At 55.1% G+C, this 19,599-nt stretch overlaps 1 protein-coding gene and 1 long non-coding RNA gene across 6 annotated transcripts in view; one reads left to right on the top strand and one right to left on the bottom strand.

Moving 5' to 3' along the window:
* Positions 1 to 18,773, top strand: part of NFATC1 (nuclear factor of activated T cells 1) — a 141,652-nt gene extending 122,879 nt beyond the window's left edge. For all 5 annotated transcript variants that reach the window (XM_024350945.3, XM_024350944.3, XM_063796111.1 and 2 more), the window contains one exon: positions 16,978 to 18,773. In XM_024350945.3, the coding sequence (XP_024206713.2) occupies positions 16,978 to 16,980 (3 nt within the window). In that variant the 3' untranslated portion in view covers positions 16,981 to 18,773. The remainder of the gene's footprint in view (positions 1 to 16,977) is intronic.
* On the bottom strand, positions 9,609 to 14,451 carry LOC134808659 (uncharacterized). Its single transcript, XR_010152085.1, has 5 exons — positions 13,948 to 14,451; positions 13,552 to 13,637; positions 12,781 to 12,851; positions 12,334 to 12,553; positions 9,609 to 10,740 (listed from the first exon to the last, which is right to left on the bottom strand). It is a non-coding gene; the product is annotated as an uncharacterized LOC134808659 (long non-coding RNA).
* Positions 18,774 to 19,599: the final 826 nt, after the last annotated feature.

Consider the following 19,599-nt stretch of genomic DNA (forward strand, 5'->3'; position numbering starts at 1 on the left):
CACAGGCTGCTTCCGTTTAAAGTTAACCACTCTTGGTGCAGCCATAAAGCCTCGTTGATCTTCGGTCCTTTATTGTGAACAGACATCTCGAAAGAGCCTGTGTCTCCACGGTCAATCTTTCTTCTGAAGACATATTTTAAGGCTTCTTCAGAAACCAAATTTAGGAAAACAGAAGAAATTAGTGCTTAGTTTTCCAGATAACTCATAGCCCCCCCAAGGAGGAAATTCAGACAGGACAGCGAGCAGGTTCCCGGGCCGTCACTTCAAGGTCACCTGACGGGAGCCGCAGCCGTGGGACGGGAGCCGCAGCCGTGGTGAGGTTCGCTGGGTCATGCCCCCGTGCGGAAACTCAGGGATGGGACGGATTCCACTTTCAAAAGATGACATAGAATGAGTGAGTATTTAGGAATTACTTTAGGGCTAAAAAAAAACCACATATGGGGATCAGATCCCTGAGCCCTCAGAAAATCGGAGTAGGGAGAGGGAGAGAACAGTTGAAGCGAGAAGTTAAATAATTCACGTTTAAATCACAATTCCAGGTGAGATGAATGCGGCCCTACCTGATGGCACCTGCGTGGTTGCCACAGGCGTGGTGGAGGGCTCTTGCGTTTGGATTTGAGGGGCTTAGAGGTCAAAAAACTTTTCGGAGGAACAGGGATGGGCCTGTCTCTCTTTTATTTCAGCGGTCTTTTCTGTTTATGTGGGAAACGCAGTGTCATGAGGTTTGAAACCCTGAGGATGAGATGCATTCCCAGTTGCCAGGCTCGGTTTCCAAGTCTGCTGGGTTTGGGAGCAGTCGGTTGATAGAATTTCTTCTAGAAGACAGGGTGTGGGGGCACCCAGGTCCTTCCTGCGGAGGCGTCCCTGCCCTGTGTGGCCCTGGGCACAGACCCGGGCATCCCCTCCACGGGGCTCCTCTGCCGGGGCATCCTCTGCCGGGGCATCCTCCGCCGGAGCATCCTCCGCCGGGACATCCTCCACCGGAGGCTCCTCCGCCAGGGGCTCCTCTGCCGGGGCATCCTCCGCCGGGACATCCTCCACCGGGGGCTCCTCCACCAGGGCATCCTCCGCCGGGACATCCTCCACTGGGGGCTCCTCCATCAGGGGCTCCTCTGCCGGGGCATCCTCCACCGGGGGCTCCTCCACCAGGGGCTCCTCTGCCGGGGCATCCTCCGCCGGGACATCCTCCACCGGGGGCTCCTCCACCAGGGGCTCCTCCGCCGGGGCATCCTCCACCAGGGGCTCCTCCGCCGGGGCATCCTGCTCCGGGGCATCGTTCACCGGTCTTGTCGCTGCAGTGGAAGTGTCCTGTTCCCAGCCAGGCTGGGAGTGGTCGCTGGCGAGGCCTGGCGTGGGCCCGCGGCGTCTGTCAGGGTGCCCTGGGCCAATCCCGCTGATTCGATTTAGAGCTAACGAGAGTCCACCAACGGCAATTACAGGAACCTAATGGCCTTCCTGCCGCGCCGCTCCGTGGCACCCGGCTCGCTGTGATGAATTGCTCATTATGTGCAGTGTTGGAATAGCCTCCACAAGATTAATAATTGGATAATCAATACAGAAATTCAATCTTGGGGTGTTTTTTTCACTCCGGGGTCAATATGTCCTGAAGATTACAGGGCCCGACTCTGCCTCCCCCCTCCCCGCTGCTTCCGCATTGGGAGTTTGGCCAGCACCTCGCCACACGATGGGTCATGGTGCGTTGTCTCCGTACCTCCGTGACTTTTCTGTTCTTTGCAAACAGCAGGTTCTGCCAGGGGTCAGTGCTGCTAACACAGACAGCAGTGACTCCACGGTGGCTTCCGTTAAGCCAGGGGAGGGCGGCACAGGTAATGGCTGTGAGGGCACCAGGGCCATGGCACAGTGGCGGCCGTGGAGGGAAGCCTCGCCGTGCCCAGGATGTACGTAGCCTGAGCTGTGGAGGGGTGGAGGGCCGGTTCAAGAGGGGCTGTGCCTCCCGCCAGGACACGTCTGCGCCCCTGAGCGCCTGAGGCAGGCAGGGCCTGGATTTCCCTCCCAGAGGTGCTCCCCTGGCTGCAGCACGGGGAGCTGCCTGCATGGGTTCGAGGCTCTCAGTGGGGGGCCGGCCGGTGAGGCACCGAGCTGGCCCGAGGAGAGCTGCTGAAGCTCAGGACGTGCAGTGGAGCTGGGAGATGTGGATGGACTTGCTGCGGGTCCGGGACCTGCCTAGGGAGTTGGCAGGATTCGGGGTTTCTGGGGGAGGCCAGGAACAGAGGGCGGCACGGGCCTAGGGAGAGCAGGAAGCTGTGTGCTGGCTCTCAGGAGCCCAGTGGATGGGACGCAGCTGAGACGTCCGCAGCCATCCCAGGATGCGCAGGTGGTGGGAGCACGCGGGGCACAGGAGCCTGTCCCGGCAATGGCTCCTTGTCTCCGGCCCAAGTGACCCCTGGCATGGCGGACAGAGAGGCCCGGGAGGAGCCGGCCTCAGGGAGGATGGCTTGAGGAGACAAGCCCCAGGACGCAGCCTGACCCCAGGACACGGCCTCGCCCCAGGACACGGGCGAGTGTTTGGACTTTGTTGAAACTGCGCCACAGGCACTGCCCTGGGAGGTAAATAAACGGAAAAGGGTCTGACTGCAGCAAAATCCTGGCACCACCTGGCACTAGGACCTCTCCCACCACGTGGAGTTTAGACCAAGGCTTAGGGATTTTATGAGAACAGCAGGCTCCGCCACACCCACACACCCCGAACTTTTGCTTTGCCTTGAATTTTTCTAGACAGCCTCCCAAGGAGGAGAAGCGACCCTGGCTACGAACCGGAGCCGGAGCAGCATCTGTGGCTCCACGAGGTCAGAGCCTTGGCCGTTGTGCGGCTGTGGACTCACATACGTGGCAGGAGGAGACGCCTGCAGTCAGTGGGCCCCTTGTGCCTCCCGTTTGCTGAGCTGCGGTCTCTCCAGTCGGCGGGCCCCTTGTGCCTCCCGTTTGCTGAGCTGCGGTCTCTCCAGTCGGCGGGCCCCGTGTGCCTCCCCCGTTTGCTGAGCCGTGGTCTGTCCACCTGGATGCGGCACCTGTGCCCTCTGCTGCGCTCTGGGCTGTGGCTGCCGTTTGAACAGTGGAGCCTGCACACGTGAGCCACGTCTCATCCCACTCGAGCTCTCAGCCCCTGTATGTGTCAGGGAGGTCCTGAGGGCGCCTTCTCCATGTGCTGCGGGGAGGCGCGCTGACGGCCACCGAGTTCACTGGAAGAAATAGCCTTCCCGTGTGAACGTGGGGTGCTGCCTGCAGGGATGTCCTGACCGTAGGTCCGCACCCCACCCACACCAAATCGCCTTCCGTACCCACCTGGCTCATGTGCCTATAAGATGGGAGAGGGCCCGGCAGAGAATTTCGCTAGAGACGCAGGGAGTTGTATCTGCCATGTTTTTAAAGAGCGCTTTAAAAACGGTATCACTTTCGAACGCTCGGCTCTCAATAAAAAGGAGCACTGCCAGTATTTTAATTCCTCTCTCGATACCCGGAACCACCGCCAGGCTGTGTCAACTCCCGTCGGCGTAGAGCAGCTGATGCCAGCGGGTGGACTCCGGGTTCAGGGCACTGGGACCGCTGCAGAGATGCCGTCCCCGGCCCCCACCTGTAGGGTCTGCAGGGAGATGACCTGCTTCCCGTGGCGGAGGGCACCTCGGCCTCCGCGGCCAGGGCGTGAGGCTCCCGGGTCAGCACACGGCTTTCTCAAGGACCAGGCTTGAGGATCTTTCCCTTTTCTGCTCTTCCACCCGCCTCCCACCCACCTTCCCAGATACCCGCGTCATCCTCTGAGGCTTCTGAGGACTCTGGGCTGTCCCCAAACCTCAAACAAAATGTCACTTTAAAAACTGGTACAAAAGCACCTCTTAAAGATTCAAACGATAATTCGAAAACATTGTGGTGGTGAGGGACACGTGCTTTCCCGCCGGCGGGGGCGTGGACGTCGTCTTTCGTGGGCAGCCCTAGAGAAGTACTATTCAAGGGGAGTGTCCCTGAGGCATGGGGGCTGTTTCCCTTGCAGCTGCTGGTCTCCTCCCTCTGACCCAGGGCTCCCCAGACATTACTGGGGCTGCATCTGCCGGGGGTGTGTGGCCTGTGTGCTGCCGAGCTCCAGGTGACACCCACGGTGGTCCGTGGACACTCACCATGAGGGGAGGTGCGTGGCGTGGTGAAGCCTGAGGGTACACTGGCTGTGCCATGTGCATGCTCACGTCCAGGACGGGCCACTGTGGAGCCCATGGATCCTTCGTCTCCCTGTGTGCTAGCCTCTGTCCCTTCTCGGGGACGTGTCCCCACCTGAGCTGGCCGCTCACTGTGCTTCAGGCTCCTGTGAAGGCCGTGCTGATCTCCACGGTGAGCATGGACGTGCGTGGGGCAGAGTGAGTGGAGTGGCAGGTTCCTCCAGGCACTGCCCAGGTTCAGCTGTGAGCTGGTCCAGGTGTGGCTGCAGGGATTGGCGTTCCCATCTAGTTGTCGTTGCTGAGATGTTTAAAAATCACACCCTCAGCCAGCACAGTAGCTCACACCTGTGATCCAAGCACTTTGGGAGGCCAAGGCAGGAGGATTGGTGAGCCAGGAGTTGGAGACCACCCTGGGCAACATAGCAAGACCCCATCTCTACAAAAATTTTAGAAATTAGCCAGGTGTGGTGGCGCACACCTGTGGTCCCAGCTGCTTGAGAGGCTGACGTGGGAAGATCACATGAGCCCAGGAGTTCCAGACCAGCTTGGGCAACATGGTGAAATCCCACCTCTACCAAAAATACAAATATTAGCCAGGTGTGTTGGTGCTCAGGAGCTGCTCAGGAGGCAGAGGAGAAAGGATCGCATAAACCTGGGAGATCAAGGCTGCAGTGAGCTATGATCGAACCACTGCACCTCCAGCCAGTGACAGAATGAGACCCTGCCTCAAAAAAAAAAAAAACCCAATCTCACTCCCCACCCCCACCACCCTGGCATGCCTCCAAAGCAGGTGTCTTTTTTAAATAGCCGTTTTCTTACATAGCCACAGTGCAACTTTCACACCTAACAAAATGGCAGATTCTCTGGTAAGAGGAAGATTTAGTTGAAAGTCACATTTTAGTAAGGCAGGTTTGGGGCTGGGTACAGTGGCTCACACCTATAATCCTAGCACGTTGGGAGGCTGAGGCAAGAGGATCACTTGAGCCCAGGAGTTGGAGACCAGCCTGGGCAACATAGCAAGACCCTGTCTCTATACAATTTAAAAATTAGCCAGGCATGGTAGCATGCACCTGTGGTCCCACCTACTTGAGAGTCTGAGGAGGGAGGATTGCTTGAACCTGGGAGGTCGAGGCTGCAGTGAGCTGAGATCATTCCACTGCACACCAGCCTGGGCAACAGACAGAGCAAGACGCTGATTCTAAAAATAAAATGCAGGCCAGGCACAGTGGCTCACACCTGTAATCCCAGCACTTTGGGAGGCAACGGCGGGCAGATCACTTTAGCTCAGGAGTTTGAGACCAGCGTGGCCAACATGGCGAAACCCCATCTCTACTAAAAATACAAAAATTAGCTGGGTGTGGTGGCAGGTTCCTGTAATCCCAGCTACTCAGGAGGCTGAGGCAGGAGAATCGCTTGAACCTGGAAGGTTGCAGTGAGCAGAGATCGCGCCACTGCACTCCTGCCTGGGTGACAGAGCAAGACTCCATCTCAAAAAAAAAAAAAAAGAAGGCAGGCAAGTTTCCCATCCCACAGGAGTGGTGGTCTCCAGCCACCTCCTTTGGGAGTCCCTGGCCCACAGGATACCTGCAGTGGTGGTGGTGGGCGGGTGGTGGTGGTGGATGGGGGCTCGGAGGGGGCTCGGCTCACACCCCTGCAGCCTGGCCGGGGACCAGGGGCGTATTGGCTTCTGAGTTGCCAATGGAGCTTTTGACCTCCTGCTGCTACGCACTTCACATGGTGACATTCTATCCTGACCCTCTCTGCCACCCTACAAAGAAGGAGGCCGCCTGATCAGTGCCAGTTCACACCAAGTGCCCGTCTCCCCCTGGAACAGGCGGAGGAAGAATCGTGTTTCTGTAGCAGAGGGACAGGAGGAAGCGGGACCTACCGAGACCCAACCCCGTCACTCTCCTCGGGGTCCATTCACTTTATCTTCATTAAAAGGAGCTTTAACATTTTTATTTTTTAAATTCTGTTAATTATGTTTGAAATGGAATTTCATAATTCGGGGGCATATATTTCCTAGTAGAACAAAGAAAGCCCTGGAAAACTGCGAGTGGTGGTTTAATGATCCCAGTGAGTGACTGGAATGGCAGTTTGGTGCAGATAAGACGGACTAGATCCGTGGAAACACGCGCCCGCATGCCGTCACGGTGGGGGGCGGAAGGACAGCCTGTCAGAATCTCCCAGGCACATGGTCCTGTACCCTGAACCCTGGCAGTTTCCACACGGCGTTTGCATTCTGTGCAACATTCAGGCTAAATAAGGAAGCAGGCAGTTAAGGTAGGAAAATTATTCTGTCTTAATGGCTGACGTCCCGAGTGGCGGTCCCGCTCCCCACCACCAGCTGCGTCCAGATGAGGGGCTTGTTTTATGAAAACTGTGACTTGTCAGGCCGTCCCTCCGTTGTCCCGTCCTCTCCTTCCAAAAATAGCAGGCCCTGTGGCGGTGGCTTATTGCGATGAAAAAGATAAAAATAAGTGAAGGCTGAAATAGGTCCTGGACTTGAGAACTTACTTTTTAATGAAACTTGAGAAGCTGTTATTTTCCACTGCTTTACAAAGCATCTTTGAAAAATGCAGAATCGTAAAGAAGGATTCTAGAGATGCTGCGACCCTGCATTTTCAGAATGTGGTGGCTCCTCGACTGTGGAGTGGCAGAACCGCCCTTGTTCTTACCCCATTTCTCAGCCGAGCGCCGGGCGCCTGGCAGTGTCGGGCAGTTTAGGGTGGACCGAGGAGGCCGTGGTGGAGGCTTCATGTAGGAGGTTATGGAAAATCCAGATATTTGCTTGTGAAGGAGGAAACATTTATGGTAGACTTTCTAAGAGGTTGCTTCTTCTCAAAAAATTTAAAAACCCACATGAGAGGTGGCCTCTTCAGTTACCTTGGTGCACACACCGGAGCCACCTCTGCATCAGACATGATATACGTACAGTGGAACAAAAGCGTTTTCCTCTTTGCTTCCTATTTTCTGATCTCTAATTTGTGGCTTTAACCATATTTTTATGTACTTAGCTCATATCTACTGTAATACCTTAAATGAGAGCCATACAAGTCTAAATGTGTATGTCAGATGGAAAAATTGAAAGCTGTGTATTCAGCAATTCAATGAAACCATAAAACAGTCAGTAAACACATCTATCATGCCCCTTTGTAATGAACGTCACAGCCATGAAAATCCATATGTTCATTAAGGTTTTCAACCACCATCAAATGGCGTTCTTACTCCAAGAATTATTAGATATTGTCAAAGCTGAGTACAGCAAATGTCATTGGGAGACATCTTAGAAGTTAGTTATTTAAGAATAGGATTTGGCCTGAGATATTTCTGGTTCTATCTGTGTCCTACCCAAATTATTACCCTCTTAGGTTACAAGACTAACTTTAGCTAAAGGTGTATTTTCTGGGAAGGTTAGCAAATTCTTTTTATAATTATCTCTTAGTTATAGGAATGGAGGAGAATGTCTTTCCTGTTTTGTTTTGCTCTTTTTAAAAAGTTATTTTTGATGACTTGTCCTCTGTGAAGAATATGCACTTTTCTGTCCCTCAGAGGATGGTGGACTAAGCTGGGGACAATTGCGTTCCTGCTGCAGGCTTAACTACGCTGTGTCCAGTGGGACGGTGGGCCTTAGAAGGGAACCTGCTGGACGGAAAGTGAGGCGGATGGGGACGCTGTGACAGGAAGAGGCAATAGGAACACGCCCCCGTAGGCCGTGGGTGGCATCACGACGGCCTTTTTTGTTTCCTGTATTGCTTTAGTGTAAAGGAAAATGACAACTCTAAAGAAGGAGCAGTCCTGCAGGACGTTCTGATGTCTGATAATTCTGAGGCCTGTGTCCTTGCCAAACTGTCTGGTTTGTTTAGCGGTCATAGATAAATACTCTTAGACTTGAATAATCATAGCAGAATTGGTTGTTGATTGGAACTAACATAACCATTGAAAAAGAGGGAAGATGCTTTTAAATGTGTTTCATGCAATTAAGTTAGTGGTACCTATATGAACAAATATGCTTTTTAAAAATTGACACAAAAATCGTTTATGCAAGTTACAGTCTTCATCTGTGCTACTTAAACTTTTTAACTGCAAGGATTAAACAGTATATTTGGGTTAGCGTGGCTGAACCACATTGTTTATTCTTTAAGCCCAAATCCAGTTCCTAAAAACAATTCTAGCGCTGCCTCTCCCGGCTCTTCACTGCACGCAGCCTGAGGGCGTCGTTGTCTGTGCTGCACCCTGGTGCTCAGTGGGTCTCCAGCTGGCACAGTCACCACCACTCCCAGATGGGCTCTGCCGGGGACAGGGATGGAGCAGACTGCATGGGCCTGGCGTGCGGGTGACCAGGTAGAGGCAGCTCAGCTGTGTCTGAACAGCTTTTCCCATCGCTTTCCCGGTCGACATTCATGGCGGCCACTGCGTCCAATGACAGGCACAGTCAATTCTTTGAGACAGAAAGGGAAGGACAACACTAATGTCCCCATGAACCCCAGAAACATGAAGGAGGGGCACACGCCCACAGTAGAACATCTGGAAGCTGAGCGTGGCAGTGTAAAGGGCGATGGAGCCCCCGGGCCCAGCCTGTTTCGCACTGCCTGCTTGTGTTCTGATGGGCGGTAACTGAGGGTCCACCAGGAAGTGCCTGGCACCCCCCCTCTCGCTCGTGAAAGAGGCAGATCAGAGCACCTGAGAGGGTGTCCTTGACAAGTGTTTTGTCACATCGTTCAGCCATATAGAAAACAGACTTGGAAAAATCTGAGATCCCCCAAGGAGCCACCGCTCATTGCCCAGGGCGTGGCCCACAGCAAGGCTGCTCCTGCCCCCGCTACTCACCGCAGTGTGAGGATGGGCTGACCTGACCGCCCAGTCCTGTCTTCAAAACGAGACTAAGGGTAGCACCCAGCTCCAAGGAGAGCTGTGCCGGGTGCTCTGGAGGGGTGTTAGGACCCCTGGCACCCAGTGTCCCTCAGCGGACGGCCGTTGATTCTGTAACAAGGCGGCCAGTGCCCACGGTGCAGGCAGGAGGCACCTTATCCCCGACTTGGGCTCCGATCCAGGAGGAAGTTGTTTCTCCGTGTGAGATGCTGAAGAGTCCGCCCATTCACAGAGCAGAACGGGGTCTCAGTCAAACCTCTTCCCACAGATTAGCCCCCAGGATGTGTCCTGAGCCCTGCAGGACTGGGCAGAAGGTGAGGATGGGCCCTTCCAGGCTCCCTTTTGCTAAACCTTGTTCTACCAGAGCGTTCAGGTGCAAAGACCTCGCCTCAGAAAGGCTTCAGAGCCTCCGGCAGCTGGCAGGCTGCTCACAGATCTCCGAGCCATGGTTTGAACAAGGCAGCAGGAAAGTGGGAGAATTTTAGTCTGAGAAGATTTGGAAAATCCTTAGGAATTGCTGACTTCCAAGTTGTTTCATTACCATCTGAAAAACCCTTACAAGGCTTGGGCTTTCCTGGAAAACAGGAAATCAGGCTATTTATTTTTTATTTTTTTATTTTTTTTCCTGAGACAGGGTCTTGCTCTGTCACCCAGGCTGGAATGCAGTGGTACAATCTCAGCTCACTGCAGCCTCAACCTCCTGGGCTCAAGCCATCCTCCCACCTCAGCCTCCCAAGTAGCTGGGACCACAGGTGCACACCACCATGTCTGGCTAATTTTTACATTTGTTTGTAGAGATGGGGGGTGGTCTCACTACATTGCCCAGGCTGGTCTTGAACTTTTGGCCTCAAGTGATCCTCCCGCCTTGGCCTCCCAAAGTGCTGGGATTACAGGTGTGAGCCACCATGCCTGGTCTTAGGTCAGTTTTTAAAACAACAGCAAGATTTTTTTTATGTTGTTTCTGCCATGTTTTAGGAATTGCTTTTCCTCCCGGCGCTTGCATGTTTAAATTTTTATACTCAGAATGTTGAAGGGACGCCCTGCATTTCAGGATCCTGGGTCTCCATCCGTGAAGGACTTTCCTTCTGTGGGTCTTTCCTCTTGCAGCTTAAAGTGGGATTATTTTCACTTTATTCAGAGGCCCTGTTAGTCACAGCCAAGCACAGATGTGCTCGCTGTCGCTCCTTTGCTGGAGTCGGAAGTAGGACAGTTGGTGATAAAGTCCTGGACGGGCGAGATAAGTGGCGTTGGCAGAGCTCTGTTGTCCAGACAGCAAGAAACCGGCTGCCCCCAGGAAGCGGGGATGGAGGGCACACACCAGGAGAGGGGGCGTTTTGACCGTCGGCAGGGGTGCCACTTGGAAGTCAGATTTAAAATGGAATCAAAACTGGTAGAATTAGGGTCTGCAGTGGGAAACTTGACGGAGCCCATCAGGCGACAGCCTTCTCGAAGCCCCTCCGGGCCCCTCATGGGAGGGGATCCCCCGCTGCGCTGCCGGGAGGTCCAGACGAAATGTTGGAGCTGGAGAGTCGGCAGCCCTCGCGTGGCGTTGCTGCCTCTGCAGATGCCTCTGAAGGGACTCGGTGTGTCTCGGTGTTGATTTCAGAACAGGGCAGATGCCGACGTGTCCCGGTGGCTCTCACAGCACAGTGGAAGGCGAGTGGCAGCTCCGACATCCTGCTCTGCCGGCGCCTCTGGCCACCTGCCTCCCCCACCCCCACATAAAAAAAGTTTAAGGCACATTTAAGCTAGTACCGGAGAAATGACTGAAAAATAAGTATAGCCAAGCAGCAGAAGACTCTGTGTGTGTGTGTGGGAGGGGGCATCCACCACTGATGTGTGTCCGTGTGTGTGGGGGCATCCGCTGATGTGTGTGTCTGTGTGTGTGTCGGGGGGGAGCATCCACTGATGTGTGTGTGTGTGGGGGGGGCATCCGCTGATGTGTGTGTCTGTGTGTGTGTAGGGGGGCATCCACTGATGTGTATGTCTGTGTGTGTGTCGGGGGGGCATCCACTGATGTGTGTGTCTGTGTGTGTGTAGGGGGGGAGCATCCACTGATGTGTGTGTGTGGGAGGGAGCATCCACTGATGTGTGTCCGTGTGTGGGCATCCGCTGGTGTGTGTGTCTATGTGTGTGGGGGGGGGCATCCGCTGATGTGTGTGTCTGTGTGTGTGGGGGGGCATCTACTGATGTGTGTGTCTGTGTGTGTGTCGGGGGGCATCCACTGATGTGTGTGTCTGTGTGTGTGTAGGAGAGGAGCATCCGCTGATTGTGTGTGTGGGGGGGTATCCACTGATGTGTGTGTCTGTGTGTGTGTCGGGGGGCATCCACTGATGTGTGTGTCTGTGTGTGTGTAGGAGGGGAGCATCCACTGATGTGTGTGTCTGTCTGTGTGAGGGGTGCATCCACTGATGTGTGTCCGTGTGTGTGGGGGCATCCGCTGATGTGTATGTCTGTGTGTGGGGGGGGGCATCCGCTGATGTGTGTGTCTGTGTGTGTGGGGGCGTCTGCTGATGTGTGTGTCTGTGTGTGGGGGGGGGCATCCACTGATGTGTATGTCTGTGTGTGGGGGGGCGTCTGCTGATGTGTGTGTTTTGTGTGTGGGAGGGTGTCTGCTGATTGTGTGTGGGGAGGGGGCGTCTGCTGATATGTGTGTCTGTGCGTGTGTGGGGGGGCGTCTGCTGATGTGTGTGTTTTGTGTGTGGGGAGGGGGCGTCCACTGATGTGTGTGTCTGTTGGGGGGGGCTGTCTGCTGATGTGTGTTTTGTTTTGTGTGGGGGGAGGGGGTGTCCACTGATGTTTGTGTCTGTGTATGGGGGTGGGTATCTGCTGATGTGTTTTGTGGGGGGGGGATGTGTCCACTGATGTGTGTGTCTGGGTGTAGGGGGGGTGGCATCTGCTGATGTGTGTGTTTTGTGTGTAGAGGGGTGCATCTACTGATGTCTGGGTGTAGGGGCTGGCGCCTGCTGATGTGTGTGTTTTGTGTGTGGTGGGGGGTGTCCACTGATGTTTGTGTCTCTGTGTGTGTGTGGGGGGGTGCGTCCACTGATTGTGTCTGGGTGGGGGGGGCGTCTGCTGGTGTGTGTGTTTTGTGTGTGTGTTGGGGGGGTGCGTCTACTGATGTCTGTGTGTGGAGGGTATCTGCTGATGTGTTTTGTGTGTGGGGGGCTGCGTCCACTGATGTGTGTGTCTGTGGGGGGTGTCTGCTGATGTGTGTGTTTTGCTTGTGTTAAAAGGCGCACACCGCAGGAAAGGAAAGTGGCAGTAAACACCCCCGCCCCCAGCCTTCCCTCACCTCAGATACGCCAAGTTCCGGGCACTGAGCACCCTGCAGGTGAAACAGGGAGGACCAGAGAGGGAAGGGACAGGGGGCCAGATTTGGAGGAGAGAGGACGGACTCCTGGGGCCAGGAGCTGGCTGGGCAGGGTGGGAACCCTCCTGTCCCAGGGTCTGAGTCGTCCCCCAGGCACCAGCCAGTAGGCCCATCCAGCTTTCCATGACTTTCCTAGTAAGTACTGAAAGAAAAAAACACACATCTAACACTGTGGCTTGCCCAGCGGGGCCCCAGGCCGCCATCTGGGAGGATCTGGGGGCAGGTGGCTGTTCAGGGCCCAGCAGAGCCGGCTGAGCTCAGACCCCAGTGAGGGTCAGTCCCGCCCTGTCAGCTCTGGGGTCCCTGGCAGCCATTCCCACTCTCCGAGCCCTCCGTGGTCCCCGTGAACAGACTGGGTGACTACAGTACCTGTCTTTGCCGCTCCCGGGGCTGTTGCAAGGAGCAAGCAGGTGCACGGAGGGCCAGGCAGGGCTGCATAACTGCTGGGGAAATGGTAGTTTGTTCATTCCTTAAAATGTAAGATCCTTAATTGCTTTCAGAAACCGGGCATTCAGAAACGCAGAAAAATGTTGCTTCCAAGCCAGGCAGCAAGGGGGCAAAATATATCAAACAGCGTTCAGGCCCTGGCAGCTCCGTTCTGGCCCTCGTCATTCCCAGCATAGAGAAACAAAACTCCTGCGTGAAACTTAAGAGGTGAACTTTGGGTAGCTCACTACAGGGTGAAGTTTAAATGTCAACTTTCTTTCAAAATGATGATCAAAAAGAAGAAACTGGTTATGTGAAGGTACGAATACTTGACTGAGAAAGGCGTCTCGCCTACGGCTTGTTTACGCACAGCTAGTGAGAGCTTGCGTGGCCCCAGCAAGGGCGCAGATAAGATTCACAGGTGAGGCAGTGAAAGCCACGCCTGCCCTTGTACTTGGTAGTTTTTATATTTAAAAATGTACTGATTTCCTCCTTCACTCAATTCCAGATGTGTATAGAGAGGTGGGTATGAGTGTGGGTGTGTGGATGTGGCCTCGAGGGAGGCTCTCAGCCTGCAGCCAGGATTCAAAACGCCACACTCGAGTTTTAGGAAAAAACAATAGTTTCCACCTGAGGAGTACTTTAGAGAAAAATCTAATATAAGGGGGAAAAAAAGCCCTCCTTATTAAATTAAATTGTGGTATAACAGCTCACCACATCCTGTTGCGGGGACATCTGACGTTAGGCAAAGTAAGTTTCCTCTTTCAGGTCTCCCACACGCCGTGAGGGTCACATGCTACCTGCAATTCAAAATATGCTAGGAAGGGAAAAAACCCTTTGTGTCTGTGGAAAAGCTGAATAAGAAGATGGAAATTATCAGCAGAGAGAGCTGGTATGGGAAGCCGTAGGTGTCATCGGCAACCATACCCTACCCAAGGAAGCCGCCCCCGGAATAGCAAGGGCAGGGCCGGGCAGCTGTGGCTGACCTCATGGGTCAGAAGTGCTCGTGGCGGGAAGGAGTTGGGGGGTGGGGGGGCGGTCCTGTCTTTCAGCCCAGCGCCAGCGAGCCACATGGCCTCAGACCAACCCCAGGATGGGCCCGTTGTCCACCTGTGAAAGGGGAAGCCGTGGCTTTCCTCTCAGGGCTACGGCACAGGCCGTGTCTGCGGGGCGAGTACGGCTCCACGTACGGCTCTCGTCCGCGGTGTGGATGGGTGGGCGGTACAGCCTCCTCTGCGGTTCGGTTGCTGTGCTGTCCTCTGCTGAGTGGTGTCAGGGTTGTCCATCCCGCTCTCTGTCAGCTGCTGCCATGGGGCAGCGGGAAGGCCCTGGAGGGTGCCTGGGCTGTGTCTGGTCCCGGCCACGCGTCCCTGCAGCGTCTGAGACCTTGTGGAACACACTTGACCCGGCGCTGGGATGGGGTCGGCCCACACGCACCGCCAGCCCGCAGGAGTGAGGTGCAGGCTGCTGCTGGCTCCTTAGGCCTCCACAGCTCTCTTGAGGCCGGCCCTCCTCCCCTCCCGAGAGCTCAGCAGCCGCAGACCCAGGCAGAGAGAGCTGTGGCGGCCCCCAGCGGGAACCTGGGTGGCCGGGGGACACACCGAGGAACTTTCCGCCCCCCAGCGGGCTCTCCCACCGAGGCTCAGGTGCTCGTGGGCAGCAAGGGGAAGCCCCACGGCCACGCTGCTTCCCTTTCACCCTCAGCGACGCGCCCTCCTGTGCCCGCGGGGAACAAGACGGCTCTCGGCGGCCATGCAGGCGGCCTGTCCCACCAACACGATGGAGACCTCAGACGCCGTCCCCACCCTGTCACCATCACCCATCCTGTCCCCTCACGCCTCCCCACATCCCATCATTACTACCCCTCAGTCCTCCCCACGTCCCACCGTCGTTACCCCTCAGTCCTCCCCACATGCCACCGTCGTTACCCCTCAGTCCTCCCCACATGCCACCGTCGTTACCCCTCAGTCCTCCCCACATGCCACCGTCCTTACCCCTCAGTCCTCCCCACATGCCACCGTCATTACCCCTCAGTCCTCCCCACATGCCACCGTCCTTACCCCTCAGTCCTCCCCACATGCCACCGTCGTTACCCCTCAGTCCTCCCCGCGTCCCACCGTCGTTACCCCTCAGTCCTCCCCGCGTCCCACCGTCGTTACCTCTCAGGCCTCCCTCCTGTCCCTGTCGCTGTTACCCTTCAGGGTCCACTCATGGCTTCATTATTTCTTTGTAGTGTCCCCACCTTTCCCCTGTGTTGATCATTTAGGCCTCTTTCGACCCCACAATCACTATTCTGACTGGAGTCCTTTCTTTTGGAGCTCCGCTGGCCAGGGCTGGATGAGGACCTGAACCCAGTCTCTTCATGCATTGGGCAGCCTCCCTTCCCCCACAGGTGGGGCCTGTTCTGAGCTACCTGAACCCCCACCGTGTCTTCCTCCTGGGCAGGTGGCTCCTCCTGCCTCTTTGCAGACGTCTTTTGTAGCAAGGCTGAACCAGCGCAGTGGGAAAGGAGTTAACTGGTCTCGAATTCTGGGGCATCCCCGTCTCATGCCACAGATGCCAAGCACAGCAGGGCATGGAGCTCCTGGGGGCCGCTGCACTCAGCAGCACAGTGGGCGGGAGGACGCTGAGCAACCAGCAGCCCAGGGCGTTTGGGTGGGGACGTGCGACCCCCACACAGAACAGAGCCGTCTTTCTCTCTGCGTTGTGCCGAGGCCCCGCGGCAGTGCCCGAGTGTCACGGAAAGTGCCCGTGGTGAGGAGCTGCCGTGCGCACTCCGGGACAAGTCAGGTCCTGCGTGCCAGTCCGGGAGCAGCCTGCGAGCACCTGGGCCCTGTCGTTATCCCCGTTAGTGTTTGTGAAGAGTCACACGGAGGGGCGGGAGCCCGGGCTCCTTCTGGTGCCTTCCACACTGGGGGTGGAGCCCTCTGCAGAGAGCCTGGCTCTGCGTCCTGTGGCTGAGTGCCAGGTCCCGTCTTGGGCAGAGCCCAGGATCAGCGTGGCTATGAGCAGCGCCGGCGGGGAGCCCACGCGTGCCTGTGTCTTTACAGAGGCTGAGCTCCCACACAGGACAGAGTCGGGACCTTCTGTGGGCGCCATGTCAGGAGCTGCTGCTGGCGGGGCCGGGCATGTGGGGCACCTTTGCTTGCCCGGGTCTCTGGCCCCGCAGAGCCTTGGGCGAGCCAGCCTCGGGTGTGTGTTTGCAGCCAGGATTCCTCCTGGAGCTCAGTGCCAGTGTGTCCTGTTATCAGTTCCCATGACACAATTCCTGGTTCTCCATCTGTGTTTTATTATTGTTATTCTTAAAAATAGTCAGGGGGGTTGTTGAAAGGGAATTTGGGGAAGGGAGTGGGGTGATGAAATGCACACTACTAATTGCTCCAGGAAGCCGCCCTGAGACAGGCCGGGGCCTTTGCAGAAACACGTGGGGCTTATCTGGGCTCTGGGCGCTCCAGCCCATGGCAGAGGGAAGCCCGGGCAGTTCCGTGACGTCAGCGCACGCCCCACCAGAACCTGGGAGGGAGATGGGACGTGGCGACAGTGCTGGTGGCACATCCCCTATCTCAGCGCCCATCAGGGCGGCCACAGCAGGAGGTGGGTGGGGCGGGGATGCATGCAGCTCACAAAGGCCCTAACGGTGCCGCTCGTTTCCTCTGCGTCTGCCAGAAGTCACAGGTGACGGGGAACGTCACTGGCCTGTGGGGGACTCAGGGACTCTGCCATCCAAAGGGAAATAAAAATCAGGAAGAGCCTGAGAGGGAGGCTCAGGCGACACTGGTGCTGACACCACAGAAGTGCTGGTGTGGACCTGTGGGTTGCTTGGTTCGTGGAGAGACAGCCACAGCATCTTCCCAGCATCGCGGCCGGCACCTGGCACCTGCACTTTGGCCGTCAGAGACGTGCTGGCACCGTGCTACGGACGAGGGCGGTCACTCTGGCGACCCCAGCTCTCTGCCGAGGCAGCCAGGCACTGGCTCACGACACTCATGGACCAGGGCGGGACCGAGGAGGAAATGCGGGTTCCTGGGGAGATGCCTTGTCACAGGCGTGAGCGTCACTGATGGAGAAGCAGGGCTGGGGGCGTTGCTTTGATGTTTATGGTATTTCTCTAATACTTTCTCAATTTTTCTTTTCTTACAGTAAATGAAATAATACGAAATGACCTCTCCAGCACGAACACCCACTCCTAGTTGCCACATTGGAGCACTCAGTTCAGCGGGGGTATGCTGACTTCAGCAGACAAAGACTTTTGAATAAATAAACTGAACGCACACCTGGTACCACTCAGAACCTCCAACTGACTGAATGCCAGGAGCTGAACATTAATATGTGCAAAGATTGGCTCTCCAACAAGAAGGAAAGCAGGGAGGAAGGGAGACCACTGTGTCTCCTGGAGGAGAAGTCATCTCATGACAACAGAAGGGAGGTGGCCGGGCTGAGCACGGGAGACCCACCGTGCAGGGGCCTTTCATGGGAACGGCCCACATGCAGTTTGACCCCACGCCCAGCCCTTCTGGCACCCCTGGGGTTCAATACTGGAAGTGCCTTATTTAACCAGACCATCAGGGCATCATAGAATTGAGCATTGAATTTGCTACTGTAGGAGTATTTTTAGGAGCAGAAACTGCAAACACATTTCATTGTGAGGTTTTACCCTCTGTATGAATGAAGAGAACGCTGGAAGGCTGCGAGAGGACTCTAGTATGAGTCTCCAACATTTGGAACGTTTCCTGGGCTGTCACGTACACTCCTGCTGCCTTACACAGTGCATTTTAGAATCTTCCAGTCTGTCATCTCAGCTCTTTTGTAACATGCTTCCCTTGTCTGCGCGGTTGAAACCGTAGGCTTGTTCATAGTCGCATGCTCGCATCTTTGTTTTTAATCTGGCTTCGAACATAGCACAAGTAAGTTGAATAGCACATCAATAGGTTACTGGACAAAAGCAGAAAAACCTGTTACAGGATAGCCTGCATTTGCATGTGTGTACATATCTAGGCATCTATTTATGTATAAATAATAACAGAGCCGACGTGTCCTCGCCCGGGAGGGCTTCCCTGTCAGCAATAACCGGCATCCGTTTTGGAACCTGCGTCTGGGGCTCCAGGCGCTGCTCTTGCTGGCGTCCATCGCCGCCTCGGACGGCCGTGCATTTTCTCGTCTCACGCAGTTCGAGGAGGACCCTAGAAAGCCAGGAGCTGTGATTCACAGTAGCTGTAGGTTACCAGACGGCAACATTAGAAAGTGATTGTAAATAACATGCAACCTAAGTGTAATATATTTGTTCAGTTATAAGATGATTGTTTCACAGAAGCCTTACCACTCTCTGCTTCATCTAAGAAAACCAATACCAAAAACGCCGCTTTAATGCTCAGCCCTGCGTCGTGTGTTTTCAGATAAGTTACTGTTAACAGGTAGGTTCGTGTAGGCCTTGCTGGGCACTCTGTACAATTAATTGCTTATTACGTATGATTACTCGCAGCAATCTATTGTTCCATATAACCAAAAAGCATGGTTTATTCATTAAAACACGGTTGACCCGAACTCGTGCCTTAGGAATTAATGCCCCCTTATGGAACCTGCCTGAATTGCACCTGCGGGTGGAGGCTCCGGCTGTGAAGTCACTGAACAGAACGTCGCTGATGGAGAAAGGGCTCCCGCAGAAGGAACGGCCTGTACCGTGCGCTCCGGCACAATCGCGTCTCTTGTGTCTCACTCACGGAAAGAAACAACCTGAAGGCCATCCCGTGGGTCTGCATGTAACCGTGAAGATGTGCGGCCGCGTCCCACCTGCGGCTGGGTACCCTGCACCCGGCACTGTAGGAGTCACATGCAGCCTTTCTCAGGGGACTATCATTGAAAAGGAAACGTTTGATGTCTGTGTCAGCTGTCTTTGTAGTTAGGAAATAGATCCAATAAAGCCGTATTTTTTTGCCGGACAGGCGTAGTCTGCGAGTGGTTCATGACACATGTGGAAGATGCCGCTTTGTTCTCAGAGTGTGTTTTCGGTGGCGTGTACTTGGATCGTCTGTGAAACGAACCTCGTGTTGGGAAGGCTGTGTAGACGCGGCCATTCGCCGTTGGAAGGGCATCTTGCCAGTAGAGCTGTTCCCTGTCTTCTATGTTTAGGTAAAAACCTGCCGTAGAAATTTGCGAGACGCCGGATAGTTCCCAGGCCCTGTAACTGAAGCAGCTCAGAAATGTTCATCCGGGCGAGGTGGAGAAGGAACTCCTGCTAGTGCCAAATGTTTTTGCTCAGAGGAATATCCCGGGTGAGGCTCTGGCCACACACACAGTCACACGCCATTTGACAATCATCTGGCGAGGAAACGTGTGTGGAAACCCACAGGTTGTCACCGTGTCTCCCCGCTTCTTGAAGCTGCTCTTCCCCTTTTCCCCACCAAAGCTCCCTACTTCACGTTTGGGTGGGAAAATATTACCTGGCCATGAGTTAAAATATGAAACTTGGAACTTTTACAGTAATTATTGTTCTCATCTTTCAGAAACATTTTTCATTTAGGACTCTATAAAATGCAAGAATTCTGATTTCTTTTGCTCAGAGGTGTACAGATTGAGTTAAAGGACTAGGGAAGTCATCACCACCTAAAGCGATTAGTAAGCATCTATCCCCCAGTGTTCTGCGCTTGACAATATTTGAAGTGAGCCTGAGAACGTCGTCGAAGGTCCCGCGTGGGGTGGCGTGAGGAGAGCACAGAGGCCGGCGTTCGGGGGAGCCGGGAGGAGGCCTCACAGGCGTCAGGAGCC

This window comes from Pan troglodytes, chromosome 17 (genome assembly GCF_028858775.2).
Source record: "Pan troglodytes isolate AG18354 chromosome 17, NHGRI_mPanTro3-v2.0_pri, whole genome shotgun sequence".
NCBI classification, from domain to species: domain Eukaryota; kingdom Metazoa; phylum Chordata; class Mammalia; order Primates; family Hominidae; genus Pan; species Pan troglodytes.